General features: G+C 39.1%; 1 protein-coding gene across 7 annotated transcripts in view; it reads right to left on the reverse strand.

Moving 5' to 3' along the window:
- The window catches only part of PPP2R2C (protein phosphatase 2 regulatory subunit Bgamma), a 161,199-nt gene that overhangs the window by 76,033 nt on the left and 65,250 nt on the right, over positions 1-19,916 (reverse strand). The window contains exons 2-3 of one of the 7 annotated variants that reach the window (XM_064151502.1): positions 7,588-7,738; positions 2,378-2,533 (exon numbers count right to left, since the gene is read on the reverse strand). The exons of 5 other annotated variants lie outside the window; for them this stretch is intronic. In XM_064151502.1, the coding sequence (XP_064007572.1) occupies positions 2,378-2,390 (13 nt within the window). In that variant the 5' untranslated portion in view covers positions 2,391-2,533; positions 7,588-7,738. The remainder of the gene's footprint in view (positions 1-2,377; positions 2,534-7,587; positions 7,739-19,916) is intronic. One more of the 7 variants, XM_064151501.1, reaches the window with a different exon arrangement.

A 19,916-nucleotide genomic window follows, 5' to 3' on the forward strand; every position in this document is an offset into this window, starting at 1 on the left:
TGTTTAGTTATCTGACTGGCTACTAATCTCAAGGAAAATTAACTTGTGATTATATAACTGAATCCAAAGACAGAGCTGACCAAAAAGAAATTAACAAATTGCTAACTTTTCCTGACTTTTGGGTACTTAACTTCATCAAATGTGATTTTCAATTAACATTAATAGTGTCTCTGGGTCTCCACTATTTCTGAATTCTACACTTAGTGACTATTAAATCCCTTGTATTTATTAGCTGAATTTTAATACTAAAATCTTGAAGATAGGGTTTCTTCCTATAAGAAATTCGTCATTCCACAACAGCTCCAATATTGCTGCAAACAGTGGTTAAGGAGAGCCTAAAGCCTCCTCTCTTCTCTCCTCTATAAGGAGCTGGAGGACAGCCTGCACACACTCAGGACTTCACAGCTGGCACTAAACTCCAGAGTCTTAAAAAGTTTTGCTTTAATGATTTTGCCAGCTCCCACATATTTCCAACGTGTCTTGTAGAGGAAGCCCTCTCAAGCCCTCTTCTGTTCAGAAATGATTTTGTTAGTAGCCAGATTTTCTCTAAAAATTGTCAAGAGAGGAGCATGACACTTCATAACCTAAGCCCACCATTAAATAATGTCAGAATTTCCTTGAACAAAGAAAATTAATGTACCTCACCCCAATGCTGTGACCTGCCAAATGCTGATTAGATATAAAGACTTAAAACGAAACAGTGGTGGTGGATAAGAAAGGGAAGCACTCAGGCCACTACAGGCCAGCTGAGTGACAGCATGAACAGTATGACAACCCAGCAAAGATATACTTCTCTTCCTGTTCACTAATGATACACACAGAATATTACCAATTATCTGTGTGTCAAAGATGTGACCTGTTGTTATCAACTGAAAAGACAGATATATTCTTCACTTATTTGTTGTAATGTACTAATTAAAGAGGAGAGTTATGGGAACCTTTCATTAGCCTCTCAGCAAGTGCATATATTTAGAAAGAAGTATATGGAAAAAGAGAACCATCTGTAGACCAGCTCTGCAAGGCTGAACAGCAGCAGCATTCATTCTTTAAATCTAATATTCTTTTGCCAGACAGCAGAAAACAGATGTTAGGTAGCAACTTCAAAGCCACAAGCAACTCCCAAGTTGCACATGACCTACAGACTCCTTTAGTATGGTCAACTGATGATTTAGACTATGGGTAGTACAGGATCTCCCTTTGCAAGATCTGGACATTCACAAGGGTCCAAATGCCCCTGCCAGTCTCAGCTTACAGCCACGTAATCCAGATCCCAGACACTTGCCCAAGTACTTTGTGTGCATTAGGAAAAAGCTTCTGGAAGGTTTTGTATCTGGGCCCAACACCAGAATCAGGAAAAGGATAAAGGTCAACAATTAAAGGTGGGGGCAGCAACAGCCCCATAGCGTGAAGGAACAGAGAAGATATCTGCAGGAAGCACTTCCCTTGGTCCTTTAAAGTATTCAAACTCAGTATCTAAACCACGTAAAAATCAAAAATTTAATAACCCTGTGCAATGGGATTAATATTTAACTATTATCATACTCAAATAAGACAACTTGAGAAAATGCTTAATCAGACTTAGTGCTAAGATGGCATGGACAATCCAAGCAGAGCAAGATACTGGATACTAAAATCTTTTAAAATGTCACCCAACATCAGCACCAAAACCAGTTTGAACCATTTGAATGGTAACACTGTACTGTTAAAATTATCTCCTCCTTATTTCATTCAAAACACAGGTAGGAGACAGATTTCCCCATCTACAGCAAAAGCAAAGAGCAGTTCTTACCTCAGAAAGCAGGCCACTTGGCACTGAAACTGCTTGCTCATTCCAACACTTAACTGAGATACCAAAGCACATACAAATAAACCTAACTATTAGCTATCATTTAGAGGAGCACTTTATTGATCTATTTTTGCTTTTGATGATATAGCTGTGATTTTATAGTCAAAATCTACATTTTGTTAGAACATACTTTGTTTTCATTTTATGATTGCTAAGTAAATTAAATGAAATTAAAATATTTAACAAGGAAGTGAAGTTCTGGTTTAGGTTTTCACTTTTTCCTTTTCCACAGGTTTTTACTAAAACCAAATGTAGTTGTGCTGCCAACAGTCCCACTGCCTACCTATCTCTGAAGGCAAGTTTGTGATTCTCAGGAGAGGGGAAGTTTCCCACCAAGTGGCAGACTCATAAGAGCTGGCAACATCAAATGCTGGTCTGGCCAGAAGCCTCTTTCAATTCTTGTTTTTTTGAGGGTACTGATGAAAAGATAGTCCACAACAATGGGGACAAACCATGCTGTCACAACTACCCAAAAAGCAACAGAATCAGGAGTTAAATGAAATCAAAACCGGTTAGCATACATGACTGTACCTTGGTCTATCATTTGGAAGATATAATTTATCAGTGCAAGCAGTGCAGCTTGTCTACTATAATTAGGGCTAAACCCGGATGGATTCAGTCAAGGAAATCTGAGGATTCTAGATGCCACCAGAGTCGCCTTGTGCACAAGCTTCCTTATAGCTTTCCCTAAAAGACAAAGAAATTCAAGACAAAAAAAATGGTGAAAACTTTCCTCATCTAAGGATAACTTTTCAAGCAGGAACAAATCTGTTGACCCTGCAAGCAAGCAGCAACCTTGTTCTCCCAAAAGTATTTCCTCAGCAGACATTTCCAGACTCACGAGAATGTAAGTCACAAAGTGAGACACAGATCATTCTAGCTGCTATAATGACTTCCATTAGTGTCATTAGCTGAAACTCAAGAGAGCTTTCTCTCATACTCCTAACCCCAAAGAAGCAGGTACTATTTTTAGAATTGCCAGGGAAAGCTGAACTAAGCCATTGAAATTATTAAGTACCTTTCAAATCTCTTAGTGTGAAACCCAGAGTACAGCTGTTGAAGGGATTCAATTCAGATGAATCAGTTTACCATGCATGGACAGCAGTGCAACAGAATGCTTGCTGGAGCAGTTTTAAGAAGCAGTAACTGCTTCAGTCGGTCAAATCTAAAATGGAGCACTGGAAGTCAGTCTACAGGCTCTAGAGAACAGGTGCTCTTTCCCTTTGAAAGGTAGTATCTTCCTAAGGAAAAAAAATGTGTAATTCACATAAGCATACAAACCAAATCCTCTGTTTCAGAGAAATAAATTGCATTTCTGTCATCAGGATACAAGGAGAGGAAGATAATGAACCCATTTTAGGTTAGTATCGGTATTCAAAAGTCCGTATGGCATCAAAGAGAAAAACCTCATGGATCCATGTAGAAGTATATTCTGCCTTTTAATCTGTATCTAGAAGATACATTGGAAAGCAAATACATGCAAGTACTGAACAGAATACAAAAAGTAATCTGCTCTGTCAATGCTTATTTACACATGCTTAGATGTAGATCTGCAAAGCTTTGAAATTCAAGAAGGTGAAGTGTATTAAAGCAACCCGTTTTATGAAGGCATTTGTCATTATGTGTCTCTAGTCCAGACAGCAACAATCCATTCAGGTTAGTTACTCAGGTGTGTATCTCCACGTCTTGTACTCACAAGAGAGTTTTATTTCTACTTATGTCTGCACTATTAAAAGCAGTGTGTTTAATAAATGGTGAATCTGATCAAGGCCATTCTTTTGGTGGAAAGAGGGCAAGTCCTCTGGGTATGTAGACCATCATATCTCTACTGCAATTTCCCAAAGCAGTGGAGTCACAGTACTTAGGCCAGCAGGGGACTGGTGTATATACCATTACTTACTGAGATTGACTATAAGCAGGGAAGAACTATCATATATTAAAATGTGGCCATCCAAAAGCATAAACTCAAAAATCATCTCACGATCCATCCAGACTTCTCACTGAAAAATGTGGGAGACTGTCCCATGAGCATGTGTTTAAAGCATAGATATACATAAATAAAACATAAACAAGAATTAACAATTGAGCTAAAACTTCAGCCTGTTTAGCTAAACAGTCAATGGGGAGCACTCCACGTTCCACTTATTAGGATGCAGGAATCTCAGTACAATAAATAGTTTGTAAGTAACTATTAAGAAGGGAGAGTTTTACACTTCCTTTTAGTTTCCTGTGACAAGTCTTTTTTCTGCTCTGATTCTTCTTCTTTTCGTTTTGAGGGGTTTTTTTTTTGTACTGTCTTGAAAAGTAGATTTTTTTCATTCTGTTTGATGAGCTGAAGCACATCTTCCTCTTGATCTCTTGTAAAGTCATGTACCACATGCTTAGAAACCTTTATTTCTTGCACATCACAGCTGACTGCTTGACTGTTCTGATGGCATGTACACAGCATGCAGAGGTTCACCTGGATGCCAGTCACAATGAGGAATTCAAACACTGAAATGGAGCTATTATTGAGGTGGAAAAGCTCATGATCTCTACAAGCATCATTTAAGCCTCTCCAAGATTCACCATCATCATGTTACTATTCTTAGTTGAACCAGGAGATGGTTTTGTTTATACTCAGTAAGAGCAGAGATATCATTATTCACTGGTAGCATTTTATTCCCCAGTGGGGTATTATTACCTGCACAGAGAAACAGAAGGGAAACTATCTAAGGCTCCGGGGAATCAAAATTCTCATGACACTTCTAGTAGCAATAAGCAAAGGCTTCTTCAGGATACCCTGCTGCCCACTGGGAAAAAATTGTGGCCCTCTATTGTACAGAGCACACAGACAAAAGCATCCCTAGAGGAAATCCTCACTTTTTCTATTATTACCAAAGTCAGATATGTGTTTCCACATAGTCACTGTTAGCAGGTGCACTGTCTAGAGTTTGGTATGTAGCACTGTCTTCCACAACTGTTCTTTATAGTGACTGCTTAAGTGATGTGTAAAAGACTTATCTGTGGCACAGTTACAACTTTGGAGAGAAGTTGGTTTGTATCAAAGCAGTATCTTTCACTTGTCCTGTCTATAGATTTGCAGATAGGGTTGGTAGGAGAGCAATCTTGCCTTCAAGCAATCAACTGTTTCTTAAAACCTATAAAGATCTGCAGAAGTCTGTTCTATTTTTTTTTTTATAAGTTAACCATCACAATATACCTCTGTCTACCCACATTGTCTTCCTTCTATCCTTGGAGCACTGCAGCTGCATACCAGCGCTGTTAGGATTTTTTTCAACCCTTCTATGTTATCTAAGCAGTCTTCCAGAATCTTCTGATTTGTTGCTACACTGCAACATCAAAATTGAGAAGACAAGCAGCAGAGTGCAAATAATATCCTGTCAGAAACATGCTACCACTTACTAACAACTTAAAAGACAATCTAAAATAGCCACAGAATAAAAAAAATTGGCAATTTTTAGCTGGAAATTACTGATGCCTTTGGGCTGGAAACACAACACAGAAAAATTAGTCCAGCAATTCAATTTTTATCATCCTCCTGAAAAAGGACTACTGCTGCTACCACCATTACCAGCATTGAGTTGCACATTAGAGTATATGTACCATAAACACAGACTGTGATAAAGGTTTCCTTGAAACTCAGATTCTGCTGTTTTCCCAATCCCTATAGATTTTGAAGCCAACAATAGCTGCTCTTTTGATTACAGCTCTAGCCTGTGTGACCGATTTCTTATTCTGGGCTGAATCACTACAAAAGCAAGTCAACTGGTTAAAAAAAGAAGGCTGAATACCATAGCAACTGGCTCACAGCCTTGCTAACATGCAGGAAGGATTTTTGACTTGAACAAGAGCTACAAGTGAAAGTGTCAAGCCAAAAGCAGATCTGGCATAATATCAGCAACACAACAGAACCATAGAAGTTGCTTAACCCCTCCCCAGTCTCTTCCCTGTAATATCTTTTGTGTGGCAGTAAATCTTCATGTTCTCATTAAAAGACAGTACAAGGAAGAAGGGAAAATGTGTGCTTCAGCACTGATCCTATGTATACATGTAGGCACTGCAGACACTTTGTCAAAACAAATAAAATTACAATTTTAAAAAGCCAAGTCACGGAAACAGACCAATAACAGAGTTTGGTCTTCAATTGTAATTCTTTTTTTCATATATAAAAAATAAACTGATTAAGCATACACATCTGCCTGTAAGCCCAAATGAGTGTCTGGAAGCAACTCACCATTGAGAAAAGGACCCAATGGTAACAGCAGAAACTGTTTCTCCTGGTACAAAGCACTGCTAATACAGCTAGAATGCAAGAGAAGTGTTAGAGAAGTATTAAACACAAAAGGGAGCATCTCAGCCCAAACACAGCACACAGACAAAAACCCATCTGCCTGGTTACAAATCCAATCAGAGGAAAGCATCTAAACCATCAAACAGATAAGTAGCACATCAAGTTCGGTGTTATTACGACGTTCTAATGTAGGACCTCATTCCTTCCCCATTTTGACTTCTACATTCAAACATGAGCTGCCCTACACTATTCAAGGAGTTCTGCAACGTAAAATAAAGGTGTTTGATTAATTAACCACAGAAGAAGCTGTGCTTAACCAGGAATTTGAAACAGATGGATCCATCCAAAAACTGTCACAGGTCTCCTGCATTATAAGCAAACATCAGCAGCCGTGTAGAGCATGTAGAATCATAGAATCAACCAGGTTGGAAGAGATCTCCAAGATCATCCAGTCCAACCTAGCACCCAGTCCTATTCAGTCAACTAGACCATGACACTAAGTGCCTCATCCAGGCCTTTCTTCAACACCTCCAGGGATGGTGACTCCACCACCTCCATGGGCAGCCCATTCCAATGCCAATCACTCTCTCTGCCAACAACTTCCTCCTAACATCCAGCCTATACTTCCCCGGCACAACTTGAGACTGTGTCCCCTTGTTCTATTGCTGGTTGCCTGGGAGAAGAGACCAATCCCCACGTGGCTACAACCTCCCTTTACGTAGTTGTGGACAGCAATGAGGTCCCCCCTGAGCCTCCTCTTCTCCAGGCTGCACACTCCCAGCTCCCTCAGCCTTTCCTCATAGGGTTTGTGTTCTTGGCCCTTCACCAGCCTTGTTGTCCTTCTCTGGACAAGTTCCAGCACCTCCTCTGAGAAGCTGTTCACCCCATTAAGAAAACAACAAACAACAGCAGTGGTATTAGCTAATATGTCACAGGACAACTGTAGAGTCAGTATCTAAGAACAAGAAGTCTTTATTTGATGACAGTGAAAAGTCTCCATTTACACAGGGGTCACTAGCAGAGAAGACAGAGCCAGCACCATTCCATGCTGTTTTCTGCAGTTCAGTTGAAAAAATACAAACAAAACAGATAGTGTGTGCAATGCTTATTTACCATAAGAGACAGAAAAAGAAGAAACAAACAGAGAAAAAGGCTCACATGCCTTTGCTTTTATTGTAAGTATTTAGGCTTTGCATAACCTGTGGGACACCTCAGGCTCCCAATGACAACATTTAGAACATGCAGTGTCTCGCTGCACCACCTCCCCTAGGACACAGGAGTTTTCAAAAACTTTTATTCACTGTTTGTAAAGTGACATAATACAATCAATGAACTGGAAACATCTTTACACATTTGGGGTTTGTGGCTTCCAAGGTCCATTGTCATAAAGGTTCTCTGTAACCAGCCACCTAAGATGAAAACAAAAATAAGTTATAGGCACTCTTACCTCCTAGCCCATCTCCAGAATCAACCTCATAGATGCTCTCCCCTTCCATGTTGTCTTTGGGATGCAGCAGAAAGCAAGATCTTCCTTAAGTGATGAGCTCAGGATCCAGAAAGAAGCTGAATCCACCCCTTCTGCAGCCAGGAGATGATATCTTTCAAACAAAAACATAAAAACAAAGCCATTGATTCAATCCTGCTATGCAACAGAGAAATCACTTAAATCTTCTTATGCTCCCAACTTTGTAAAACTGTGTCAGCTAGTTCTACACTCAATACCTCAGATCCTTATAATCAATATAGTGTTTTCAGTGGGTATCTGAGTTCCTTGATACTTGTAAGTTCAACCACTGCTCACAGTGCAAATGCACCACCTCATATAAAGAGGTTGCAGCAGCTCGAACTGCAGAGCTCTATTGAAGGGGAAAGTCTCAGCATAGACCCAACAGGCCTAGGACTGGGCAACATGGAGCAATCTACAACCCACCTGCAGGATTAGCTCTTCTCTGGCATGCTGTGAGTACTGTGGAGCCAAATTATAGCCAGGTTACAAATGTCAATACAAACTGAAAGCACACAGATCACGTGGGTTCACTTTCTTAAGACTCCACTTAAGGTCACTAAGTTTAGGGAGAAAGCAATTTGGCAACAGACCTTCCCCTAAACGGAGCCTGAATAGCTGGTTTTCTATCACACTGATCCAGTGTGACTAATTTTTACCTTTTTTTTTTTAATAAAAGAAAAATAATTCTCAATTAATTAGAAAATCCCCACTACTGAGTCAGGAAACATCCACATACCAGCACCTCTGAGTGGCAAAAAAAGATACAGAAAGCAATTAACAGTTTCTGGAGTAGTTTTGCAGCAAGTGTTCACAGATGTTCACAATGAGCAAGAATGAGTAAGGATGAGATCCACCACTCATCCCTCCCATGTAAGAGTTGCAGTCTGATTATTTTTAAAACAAACCAAAAGCCATTTGAAAAGAGCACAGAGGCATCTGACATAAATGATCTTAGACAGGCCAGGAACATAAAGCATAATGAGAAAATGATGATCACATCCATGAGCAATGGGATATAGAAAACACAGTTCAGGTACCAGTAATAACTTAAGGCTAGCCATTTGCTGTCTCCTTGCCAGTTGCAAACAAGCAAATAATAATTGTTTTTTATTTGCAGATCTGCAGCCTTCTCTTCTGCTTTCCCATGTCATTAGGAATGAATTAAAATTGTCCCATGTCACTGAATCTTATTGAGAGGATAGAAAGGGGACAAAAGCTCTGTATTAACAGGAACTGCCCTGTATCTTTCATCCAACCCTCTTCTTCAACTTCCTATCATCAAGAAAGCAATAAATATTATAAACAAATCTGTATTCAGACAGCAAGTAAAGAATGTCAACAGTTCAAGTACTACGCCATTTTGTTGATAAAAATAAGGGCATACCTAGAAGTTTCACACCAGATGACCTCTACTTCTTCAACATCTTCAAGCATCTCTCTCAGCATCTGCATGTTTCCGTCGCTTTTCCGCTGGACGTGCCAGCGCAGGCGCATGCCGCAGAACAGAGCACGCACAGCACTGCGAGACACTGAGCAGGCTTCCCACGGAGTGAAAACTGTAGCAGAGCCATCTCACATTGCTCATGCCTTTTCTTAAGCTCACATCAGTCACTCAAGGTGTTCTTCTAAATCAGCATTCATGTTTTTCAGAAGGTATGCTACTGCAATTTGCAAAGGACTGACGGCCAAGGCAGGATCCATAATGCCAGTTTTTAGTGATGGAAGTATTCTTTGTGGATATTTGTGTTTGGCAAAAAGAATCCATACATTTTGTTTTAAAATACAACAATACTTACCAGATAAATAACTGGAAGACAGCAGTAATAGCATCAAGCTCTGGCTGCATAGTCACACCTGAAAAATGTATGGTCCAAATGCTGATTTAGGATGCTCACAAGAACATTAAAAACTGTAGTTCTTGTTTATAAAAGCAAATGCCATCAAGCAATGAATATTGGATTCCCATGATCAAAAAAGCTCTACTGTCACAGGATTTACTACTATTTTCACGGGACAAATGGGTCAGATGAACAAACAGCCATAGTTTAAGAAAGTCAACCACAGCCTTTCAAATGAAAGAACTCTGCTTGTAAGTTTCCCTCTGGAAAGGTCTTCTCATTCTGCTCAAATCTTATTGCTAGCTCTGGGTTTTACGATGAATGCAGAAACTGTGTTTGTATAAAGTAGCTGCTGACCAAAGGACATTGCACAACCTCTAAAAACTACACAATGCATTTTCACCTGGGCTTTATGCCTGCAGATCTGGAGGGAAAAACAAATTTATGTTTTTTTAAATCACATGCCCAGCAAAAATATCTACTTGTACATCTACTTAAACAAACATGTTACACAATGTGGTCACCCAGCTGCAAACAAAAATGTGTTGTGGAAAAATCCATAAGGTGTCTCATTTTGCCTTACAGTAATGAAGTCTCTGTGTCTTTATTAAAACCTCCAAGTGCAGAAGGCAATACATTTCAAGACAATCGATGCATAAGGGTTCATTACCAAAATCAGCTATCAGGACTGTGAAATGTCAGCATTTGAATGCAAGGCTACTGAGATATTAAGTAGAACCAAAGTCTTTGTTGCCTAGGTAGACTACTGCTATTGTTCTTATGGAAAACTGAGATTAAAAGAAGATAAACAGATTGTTTTTTTAATATATATTTTATTAGTTTACATATAATCTTCCTGAAACAAATTAATTGTTCTTTATTATATGCCTGATGTCTCTTCCCACTTGGCATCTGTATGAATGTTGCTTTTAATAGTGTTTCACTCACAGCTGAACTTTTTTGCGTGTTTGAGGGGGCTGTTGGTGCACACAAGACCCTCATTTGTTCTGTTTCCTGGCTATGAAAACTTTGTTTAATTACAGACTAAAGCAAATGATGCAGTACCAGCAAAATGGAATCACAGTACTGGGGTAACCAGTGCTGGAATACTTTTCTTAATACCTATTGAGGTAGTTCTCAAAAATGAAATCTACACTTTGGCAATAGGTGGGAATCAGTCAGGCATAATCATGCTTGGGTTAATCCTGCAGTAATACTCCAACAAGAAACCTTCCTGACTACCAGACTTAATAATCAGAATTCCTTCCTAACAAAGCTTTCAGGGAAACTGTTTCCTTATTCAGAGAAAGTCTGAGTTGAATAGATTCACCTCATTTCACCACAAATTTCCACATGGAAATCTCAAGAAGTCAAAATTAACTTTGCTGTGGACATAGGCTTTTTAAACATCAACAAAATCCTCAGTTTTCAGTACCTTCAAGTCAAGATTTTGCAAAATCAGATCAAAGTGCTGTGTGTATCCTTGAAAAGAGATCTGTGTACTCTCAAGACAGGAAGGACATGGACTTGATGGAGTGGCTTCAGAAGAGGGCCACGAAGACAGTGGGCTGACTGGAATACCTGTCCTGTGAGAGGTTGAAGGAAATGGAGTTGTTCAGCCTGAAGAAAAGGGAGACCTAGTAACAGCCTTCCAGTACCTGAAGGGGGCCTAGAAGAAGGCTAGAAAGGGACTGTTAACAAAGGCATGTAGTGATAGGATGAGGAGCAATGGGTTTTAAATAGATTTAGATTGGATATTAGGGATGAGTTCGTTACGCTGAGGGTGGTGGAACACCAGAACAGGTTTCCCAAGAAGGTGGTTTAGGGCCCATCCCTGGAGACATTCAAGGTCAGGCTTGACAAGACTCTGGGCAACCTCATCTAGTGGAGGATGTTCCTGCATACTGCAGGGAAGTTGGACTAGATGACTAGAAGAGGTCTCTTCCAGTCCAAACCATTCTACAATTCTAATCCCACAAAATCCAGTTCAGGGAGAGGATAAGAATCACAATAAAGAGATGTGTTTCACAATTTCATTCCTCCAAATTTGAATCAGAAGGAGTGGTTTCTAAGTCTGAGCTACTTCATTTCTATGCATATTAACCTTCTTAAGGAAGTTTATATTTTCAAAGAACTCCATACCTGTTTTACCTGCAAAACTGTTTTACTTGGCCTTCAAATTGTTTATCTTTGCACAGAAGTTCTGATTACTGTGAAGAAAGTTATTTCATGCCCTACTGTGCAACAGGGTTGGCAATTCAGCCATCACACTCCCACAAAACATTTGACACATGAGTCTCTTCCTTGTGGGCCAGTGCTATAAGGTCCAGGGTGAACTGTGCCAGGCCAAGAACTGTCATAAAGCAAACACAATGCTCACTGTTATCCTAGGAAAATAATTTTGCAATCTGGTTCCCCCCACTAATGGCAGAACGAATAACTCTTGACATGTGCAAGAACAGTATAAGCCAAGCTAATGCTCATAAAGCCACCTGATAATGAGGTTGTTAATGACTTGAAAACACACACTGTGTACTATAGGTTCTGCTCTAGGCATAGTAATTCAGAAACAAAGAGGGCTGGGGCAGAGTCTTACATCAGAAACATTTTCTTTAAAAATGTGTCTAAGAAGTCAATTTCTATAACTTAACATTTGTGATACAGTTACCAGGAATTTGTCTACTGCAGCAAAGATTCAAACAGTTCTACATCCTTGACATTTACACAAATTGATTGCTGCACACAGTATAGCTTTACTATCACTACCAACACAAAGCACACCTTAAAATTAAAACCCCACAACCAACAAGGAGCACATAAAAAACACTCCCAAAGTGTACCTCATTGATTTTAGTTTTCAGGTTATGATCAAAATATTCCTTCAGTCCAACATGTTGTGTTTCACATGAGAGACAAAGCAAAGAGAGTAGCAGGATGCTTCTATTTCTGGTAGGACTATTTCCAAGGAAGAGTAAATTATATTCCATTTTGACACCCACATTCTTACTCTAATTAGCAACAGCCCTAGCAGTATATATCAAAACCAAAGAACTCATCAACATATTGATCAAAACAGGATTTGCCAAAACCTGTACAGAACATTTTATTAAAAAGGGAGACATGAAGTAATAACAACAACAACCACAAAAATTAAGAAGTGAAATAAAAGAACCTTTTAGCAGTACCATATTTTGACACAGAAGCTTGCAGCATAAAAACTATTTACTTTCTTTAGGTTTTAGCTGAAGGCCTAAATGAAGCATGCAATATATACTCAAGAGTATTCTCTCATTTGCTTTAACCTTATTTTTCAAGACAATGTTGAAAAGCTGAATTTATGCCCAGCTGTAGTTTTTATAACCAACCAAGAGAAATTTAGTTTGTATGCTAGAGCAACTGTGGAAATCAATTCTTAATCTATGACCTTGCTTACCGCAGCTTGAAGCCTTGCAATAAATAAATGCCCTGAGCCACAAATAAGAAACATTTGGTGAATCAAAAAGACAAATAACACAAATCTATACGTGTATATATAGCATTAGAAAGGTCACATAAAATACAATATTGGCTCTTTTGTTGCTCTAACATAATAACATGTGAAAGGCAGGACGTGGTAATTGGCTGCATTAATGCCCAGGTGGTGAGTGCCTATTTTCTTTTCAAATCACAACGTTCATTCTTTTAGAGGACTTGTTGGAGCCTGCCTGTTTTTTTTTTTAGTATGGACAATGCTACAATGGTTAGAAATGCAGAATCTCTGAAAATGCTGATTTTCTTTGTCCAAGCATATGTCAAGCCTTTCCCTTAATGCACATCTAAGCTTCCCTGTGAATCCCTTCATGTTTCAGCACTAACAACTGGGGGGAAAATGCCAGAACTCACATGTTAACCTGCATTTAGTCACAACTACCCTTTTTCCTAAGCCAAATCTCCCATGTCCTCAACCTGTATGTTATGACTTATTTCTCACAGGAGTATAAGTTAAAAGAAGCACCACCTGTAGTAACAACTCATCATTACTATTTCACAATTCCACTCCACAGAGCATTCCAGTAAACAAACCTATACCTCTTCACAAGCACACCTGCCATTCTTGACCTATTTGATTGATTGTAGATTTTAAAACTGAGTACAAAACAGCCACTAGTTCAGCCCTTTTCCCTCTCTTAATTGTCTCCTTCCTGTTACACCAGAATTCCAAAGTGACTGACTGGCACTCTTCTTTAGATTAGCCTGACATTATTAGTGTGCACAGCAGGCAACCAAAGTAATTCATGGGAAGTTTTCTTTTAACTCTAAATAAATGATACAGTCTAATATGAAATTTGGAGGTTTCATAATTAGCCTTGAATTGGAATTTTACATAGAAACCAAATCAGAAAGACTTCATGTTTAGAAATATAATGAAGTTTAAGTCAAAGTAGATCATTAGGTCCTTTGTAACATTACATTTTCACAAGATCCTGTAATACATTGTGGTCAGTTCTCAAGCAGTGAGAGTTTTGTCATAACAGACCTGAAAAGATCAAGAACCAAACTGAAATGTCTTTTTCAGTTCTTAATAAAAAAAAAACCCAAAATCATCCTGCTTAGATCTACCTACATGCATTGGCATTAGGAGACTTCTGAAATCCCCTTCTCCAAGGAAACAGTAATTTTTGTCATCAACATACGAGTTTATTTTTCACTAAAAGTGATTGCTGTGAAAATGATGCCAACTACTTACCAGACAGAACTGATTTCACATTCCAGATGCACAAAATGTTCTTGCAACGTAAAATAAGCTGCGCTTGAACCTGCCCCAGAGCGGATTCGCCTCATCAACAGCTAAAGCAAGGCAGAAGGACATCTGATTTCACACATGCTCTTCCATAGCTTGAGAGCAAGAATTTTAGTTTGGCAGTGACCTGTCTTTTACACATAGGTGGAGAGAAGAGCTCACATTCCAGGCTGAAGCCCCTTGAGTAACACCAGCATTTTACAGGTGTCCGAGCATATGCAGCTCCCAAAGACTTTGCAAATGGCATTAACCAGATCTCTCCACAGCTGTGCAGGGGAACTGGCAGGTATTAGCAGGGCAGGTGCTGAGTAAGGAAACCTTCACAGAATGTCTGAGAGGCAGGCATCTGCACAGCCTGGAAGAGACATCACTAAACTCAAGCACCTCTCCTCATCAACTAAGCACCCGTTAATATCAACTCCTTACTCAACACCCTCTGCTATGTCCTATCTAGCATTTAAAACTAGTTTCCACATTAAAGTCATAAAGGCAGTTTGTTCTAACTGCAGGAGAGTTGCTTGCTTTATTGATTTAGGTTAGAGGAAATGACTTCCCCACCAACAGAACAACACATTTCCACTACAGGGTGCACCTGGTTGTAAGGAGTGACCCTTACAAAACCACCTGAGATCCAGCATTAGCTAAACAAAGCTATGTATTCATTGATGGCTTTGTATCACCATACATGACTAATTACTTTAATCAGGAAGCTCAAAAGAATTTGATTTATTATAAATATAGAGGGCTGTCCTCTTATAAAAATGACTTGCTCTGCAGTTCAGGACACATATTGATTTATGGCACTAATTGTAATTATCTTTTTTTTAATTTATTTTAACATTTAATAATAGGTGAAAAATTACAAGTCAAGCAGAGCAAGCCACATTTGTAAGTGTATTCAATTCCATAGCAATATTCATACATTACCTATAGCCTAATATTTCATTCATGGGAAAGATATAAAACTATTTTGAAAACATGCAGAGAGGAAAAGATTCATTTGGCCAAGACTACAGAAAGAGGGAGTATTTTTACCTTTCTCATATATGGCTGTTAATTATTTAGTGATAGCTGACAGCTGTTGCTGACACCAGCTGAATACAATTCAAATCCAGCTTAGGAAGGAATAGCAGAGAACCATTTGAAAAACAATAATAGAAAAACAGACTGTGAATCAGTCATGGCATAGGAACCAGAGAGAAAAGAAACAATCTGCCTGGAGTATGACAGTGGACAAGCAAGTATCTTAACATCTTTGCTGCAAAGCACTTTGCTCTCTCCTGACTCCAGCACCACAAGTCCTTCATCTCACCTAAAGGTTGTTCACAGACAGACAATGTCAGACAGAGCATGTCAGATCCCCATGACAAGACTTAATGTACACTCAAGCTACACAATACAGTTACAAATTTTTACACAGTATATATCTTTTAAATAAATAGAAAAATCCATGTCCAATCTACTTGCACTATGATTAAATTGTTTAGGACTCTCTCATCCACCTGAAGTCATCTGCCTTTCTCCAGAGAAATGCACAATGGACTCCCTCTTTCTAACAACCAGCACAGTTTTCTAGCTCATCTTAGGTTTTTGGGGCAATCAGTGGAGCCCCGGGGTGTCCAAAGAAACTGTCACACAAGTGTATCACTATGAGTTCCATTGCTCCATCAGTTATTACAGTGGTGGTGATGAATGTTGCAACAGCATGTGCAGAGACAGTGATGAAGGGCAATGCAAGAATATTTTCCACGTGAAGAATGTTTCCACAGACAGGAAGAACTGCTTGATCTAACTTTATCTGAGCTCAGATAAACCAAACTGTGTTCCTCAGGGCACCGCAACAGATTGCCAGCAAATGAAAACACTTGGCAGCCAGGTCCATACTGCAGCTGCTTCCTTTTGTGCTGACCAGCACAGGAACCATGACCTCATGTTCCCTGTTTCAACATATTCTTGTAATTTCTCTTTTCTCATATTTAACACCAACATTGCCCCAGGCAGAAACCACCTCCTTCTTGTGTGTTTACAGAACCAGCTGTGCCTAGTGACTCTTAGTGTATAAATAACAAGAAAGATATAAATCTGATCATGATTTATGGCAGACTTGAATAATGTAGTTAAACCTCAGCGTTATCAAAAGGCATAGGAAATTTTTGTTCTTGAAGCTAAGGTTTTTCCTATTGTATTGTTGTGGTTGGCATACTCTTGGTACAATTTTTCTTTCACACAACTTTTTTTTTTCAGTCACCCATCAATTCTGATACCTTGCAGTTATTACTGTAAAATGGGAGTAAGGGAATTATTTTCACCAGCACTTCTGTTAATCACTTTCTATTGAGCATTCCTTCCAAGCCCAGCAGCACAAAGAAAGCCTCAGAATTCAGGTTACTGCGGTTTGGAAGATATCCATCACAGGATTACTAAGAGACATCTGCTTTGGTCCATGAGAGGCACACACAGGACCAACCTCTCCTATTCTCTATAACCACTCATTGATACACCGAACTCCACTTCTGGGTAGCTGCAGAAAACCAACCTGCTGCTATGGTAATTAGAAACCAGAAAGCATGGGGTACCTATCCACACAGCACAGGCTGCCAAGACATTCTGCAAACTTGGATAGTTTCTTGGGTTTTTTGGGTTTGTAGGGTGTTTTGGTTCTTTTTTTAATAATCCACAGTATTAGAGGTCAGGTAAAGGTAAGTGTTCAGGGGAGGATTTGGAACAAACTGAAAACCACTGAGGTCTATAAATTCAAATAGAACCTGACATAAAAAGAAGAACTCTCATCAATAAAATGAAATCCCAATATTTTAAACAAAAAATAATATACTAATTATCAAATAGGTGTATGTTGGTTTAATCTGGGTTATATATAGAGTGAGAGTAGTGCTACAGAGCAGCACTTATCTGGTATCTTGAAGATCATTCCAACCTGCAAAATTCTTTTAGTCCATAGGAACATTTGTTTTGAACACAAATTTTACATGAAAGCTTAAACTTTAAAAAGTACCCCTGCTATTTCAAAGAAACATTAGAACTGCAAGCTCACTATTGCAGGCATTCATTTTGTAACAATCATTTAATTTAATATTTTGTCATGTTTGACAGCTCTCCTGGGGAGCTAAACACTCTCCTTCTACAGTTATTATGGTTACTGAGGGAAAATATGGAATAGCTTTGAAAATGATAGATCAGCTTCACAGGTGGCCTGGTTCTGCTGAGCTCAGCAAGGAGGAAAGGCTGCCCAATATCTTGACTGCTGCAGTCACTCCTAGAGGCTATTCTGATTTGCACTTGCTGGCAAACATCCCCAAAGGACCATCTGCCAGCAAGAAAAGCAGTAGGAGGAAAATCATTCATGTGCACACTCAGATACTGCCAAGTCCTTCCCAATTCTCAAAAACTTCAAACAGTAGAAGATTTAAGCAAGATTTAAGACTTTAGCATGCCAGCTTTACCTGCCGTGGAGTCCATGAGATAGAAACACTTCATCAGAAGCGACAAAAAGAGTCTCCATAAAAAGAAGAGGAGAAAACTGAACAGATAGAAGAATTTATCTCTTCTATTCAGAAAGTCACAGAACCATGACCAACGTTACCAAGCACTGTAGGTTAACTATGCTCAGACCATTCATCTACAAAAGGGTTATTGGGAAGGCAGGGGGTGGGGGAGGAAGTGTCAAATATACCCAGATGTGTGCACACTAAGCTCTTACCTTTCAAACTGCTGCTACAGACCCATTTATTTATTACTTCAGAAACACAGAACAATCCCAAAGCATTCAAAACAGGAGATGTGTGGTAGAGCAGCCTATGTTTCAGTAACAGAATATGCTATTTCCCTCAGTCAGATTTGAAAGAGGCAGATCAAAAGGGAGAATATTTAAAATTAAATGCAAGGCCTTGTTCTGACTTAAGGAAAGCAAAGCAAAAATCATACCTAGGAAATACATACATATATGTCTTTTAAATACATATAGATATTGTAAAGTTAGAGCTTCATTGCTTAACCTGTCCTGTGAACCAGTTCCTACCCTCACCATTTTGTTTTTCTGTAAAATGCACCTTCAAAGGCATCAGTTTGTAGAGAAGGGCAACAGCTGTTCTGTTCTGGGTCAGAGCAGAGGCAGTACATACCAGCAGAGCGGTCTGTATACAATGTTTTCTCAAGAATGCTCATATGTGCTCTGGGTTTTGAACCTTCTTCCTTTGCTATTTCTACTGAAAGCATAGCTCTGCCTGCTTCTGGTGCAGTCAGGATTTTCTACCTCTATGGTACTGGCCAAGGAGTAAGGTAATCCTAAGGAAGTACACTACAATTTTACTATTACAGTCTCATCTTCCTTCCTCTTCCCACTGTTCATCTCCATCCTGTTACATTTTTAAGTGACATCTAACGTTCAGATTATATTCCATTTTAGACACAAGCCCATGACTCCTCCCACACAAAATTACAGTTTGGGTGTAAACACTACTAACAAAAATCTCTTGGGAGATTAAAAAAACAAGAAAGAAAGAGCTGTTAATCAGAATAAATGCTTTCATCCTGAATTTATCTCTATTGCTCCCATCCTACAGAACACACGGGACCAGCCTGGTTACAAACAGTCCAAATACACTGAACCATTCTCTCTATTGCAGACAGCTTTGGTACGTTAGCCTCCCCCTTTTACTTTACTCCCTTACTTTTGCCAGAGACAAAGTTTTGGTTAGAAGGAATTTCCTTCTGCTAGAATATAACTAGAGGTTAAGAACAGGTGATAAAACTGAAGCTCTTAATATAGGGATCTGTAATTACCAACCTAACACTGCAGCTTTCTCTCATGTGACCAGGCATAGTGGAATCAACAGTTACTTATTCACTCTAGAACTCCAGGATGGAGGTGATGAGGATTATCTTGCTCTGGGTAATGCATTACTTTACAAGTATACTCCTGCAGATCACCATTATTCAATATTAATATGGGGAAAAAAATCAATTCAGACTCTGCATTAATAAAAATTCACAAAAAGCAGGAGCAGAGACAGAAAGATGAATGAAAATTAACTATGCCGGTGAAGAAAATGGTCTCTTGACCATCCTTTTGTATTTGCACTGACAATGATTTAAGTGGACTTTCTGACTTGCATTTAAAATAAAGTCTATTATGAACAAGGTTTAATTGTGATCAGTTATACAATTATCTTCAAAGGTTTATACAGCACAGAGGTAGGTTTGAGCTGAAATTCTAGACTCAATTCACACAGGTGTGTGAAGGCCAGCCCTGGACTTCTCTACAGCGCTGTCAGCAGCAATAAAGGCTACAATCTACACTGCACTGAGAAGAGCTGGAACATCAAACCCACATCACTTACTGGCACATCAAACTCACAGGACTCATTAGCAAATATGCTTAAAATTATGCTACCTAAGGCCATGTATTGTCATGGCAAGGATCCTCAGACTGTTCACTTATAATGAAAATCAGCCCCAGATTACTTCCTACTCAAATTATGAACCAAATCCTGTATCTCTCACTACTCTGACACAGAAGTTTGGAACTGTTTTAACTGTATATGGAATTAGTGTAATTTGGGTTCTTATCCTTTGAAATCAAAAACGCAATAAAACCCCTTAGGAGGTCTGTTTTTGTTAGGAAAATTAACTCT

This window comes from Pogoniulus pusillus, chromosome 11, assembly GCF_015220805.1.
Source record: "Pogoniulus pusillus isolate bPogPus1 chromosome 11, bPogPus1.pri, whole genome shotgun sequence".
Lineage (NCBI taxonomy): Eukaryota > Metazoa > Chordata > Aves > Piciformes > Lybiidae > Pogoniulus > Pogoniulus pusillus.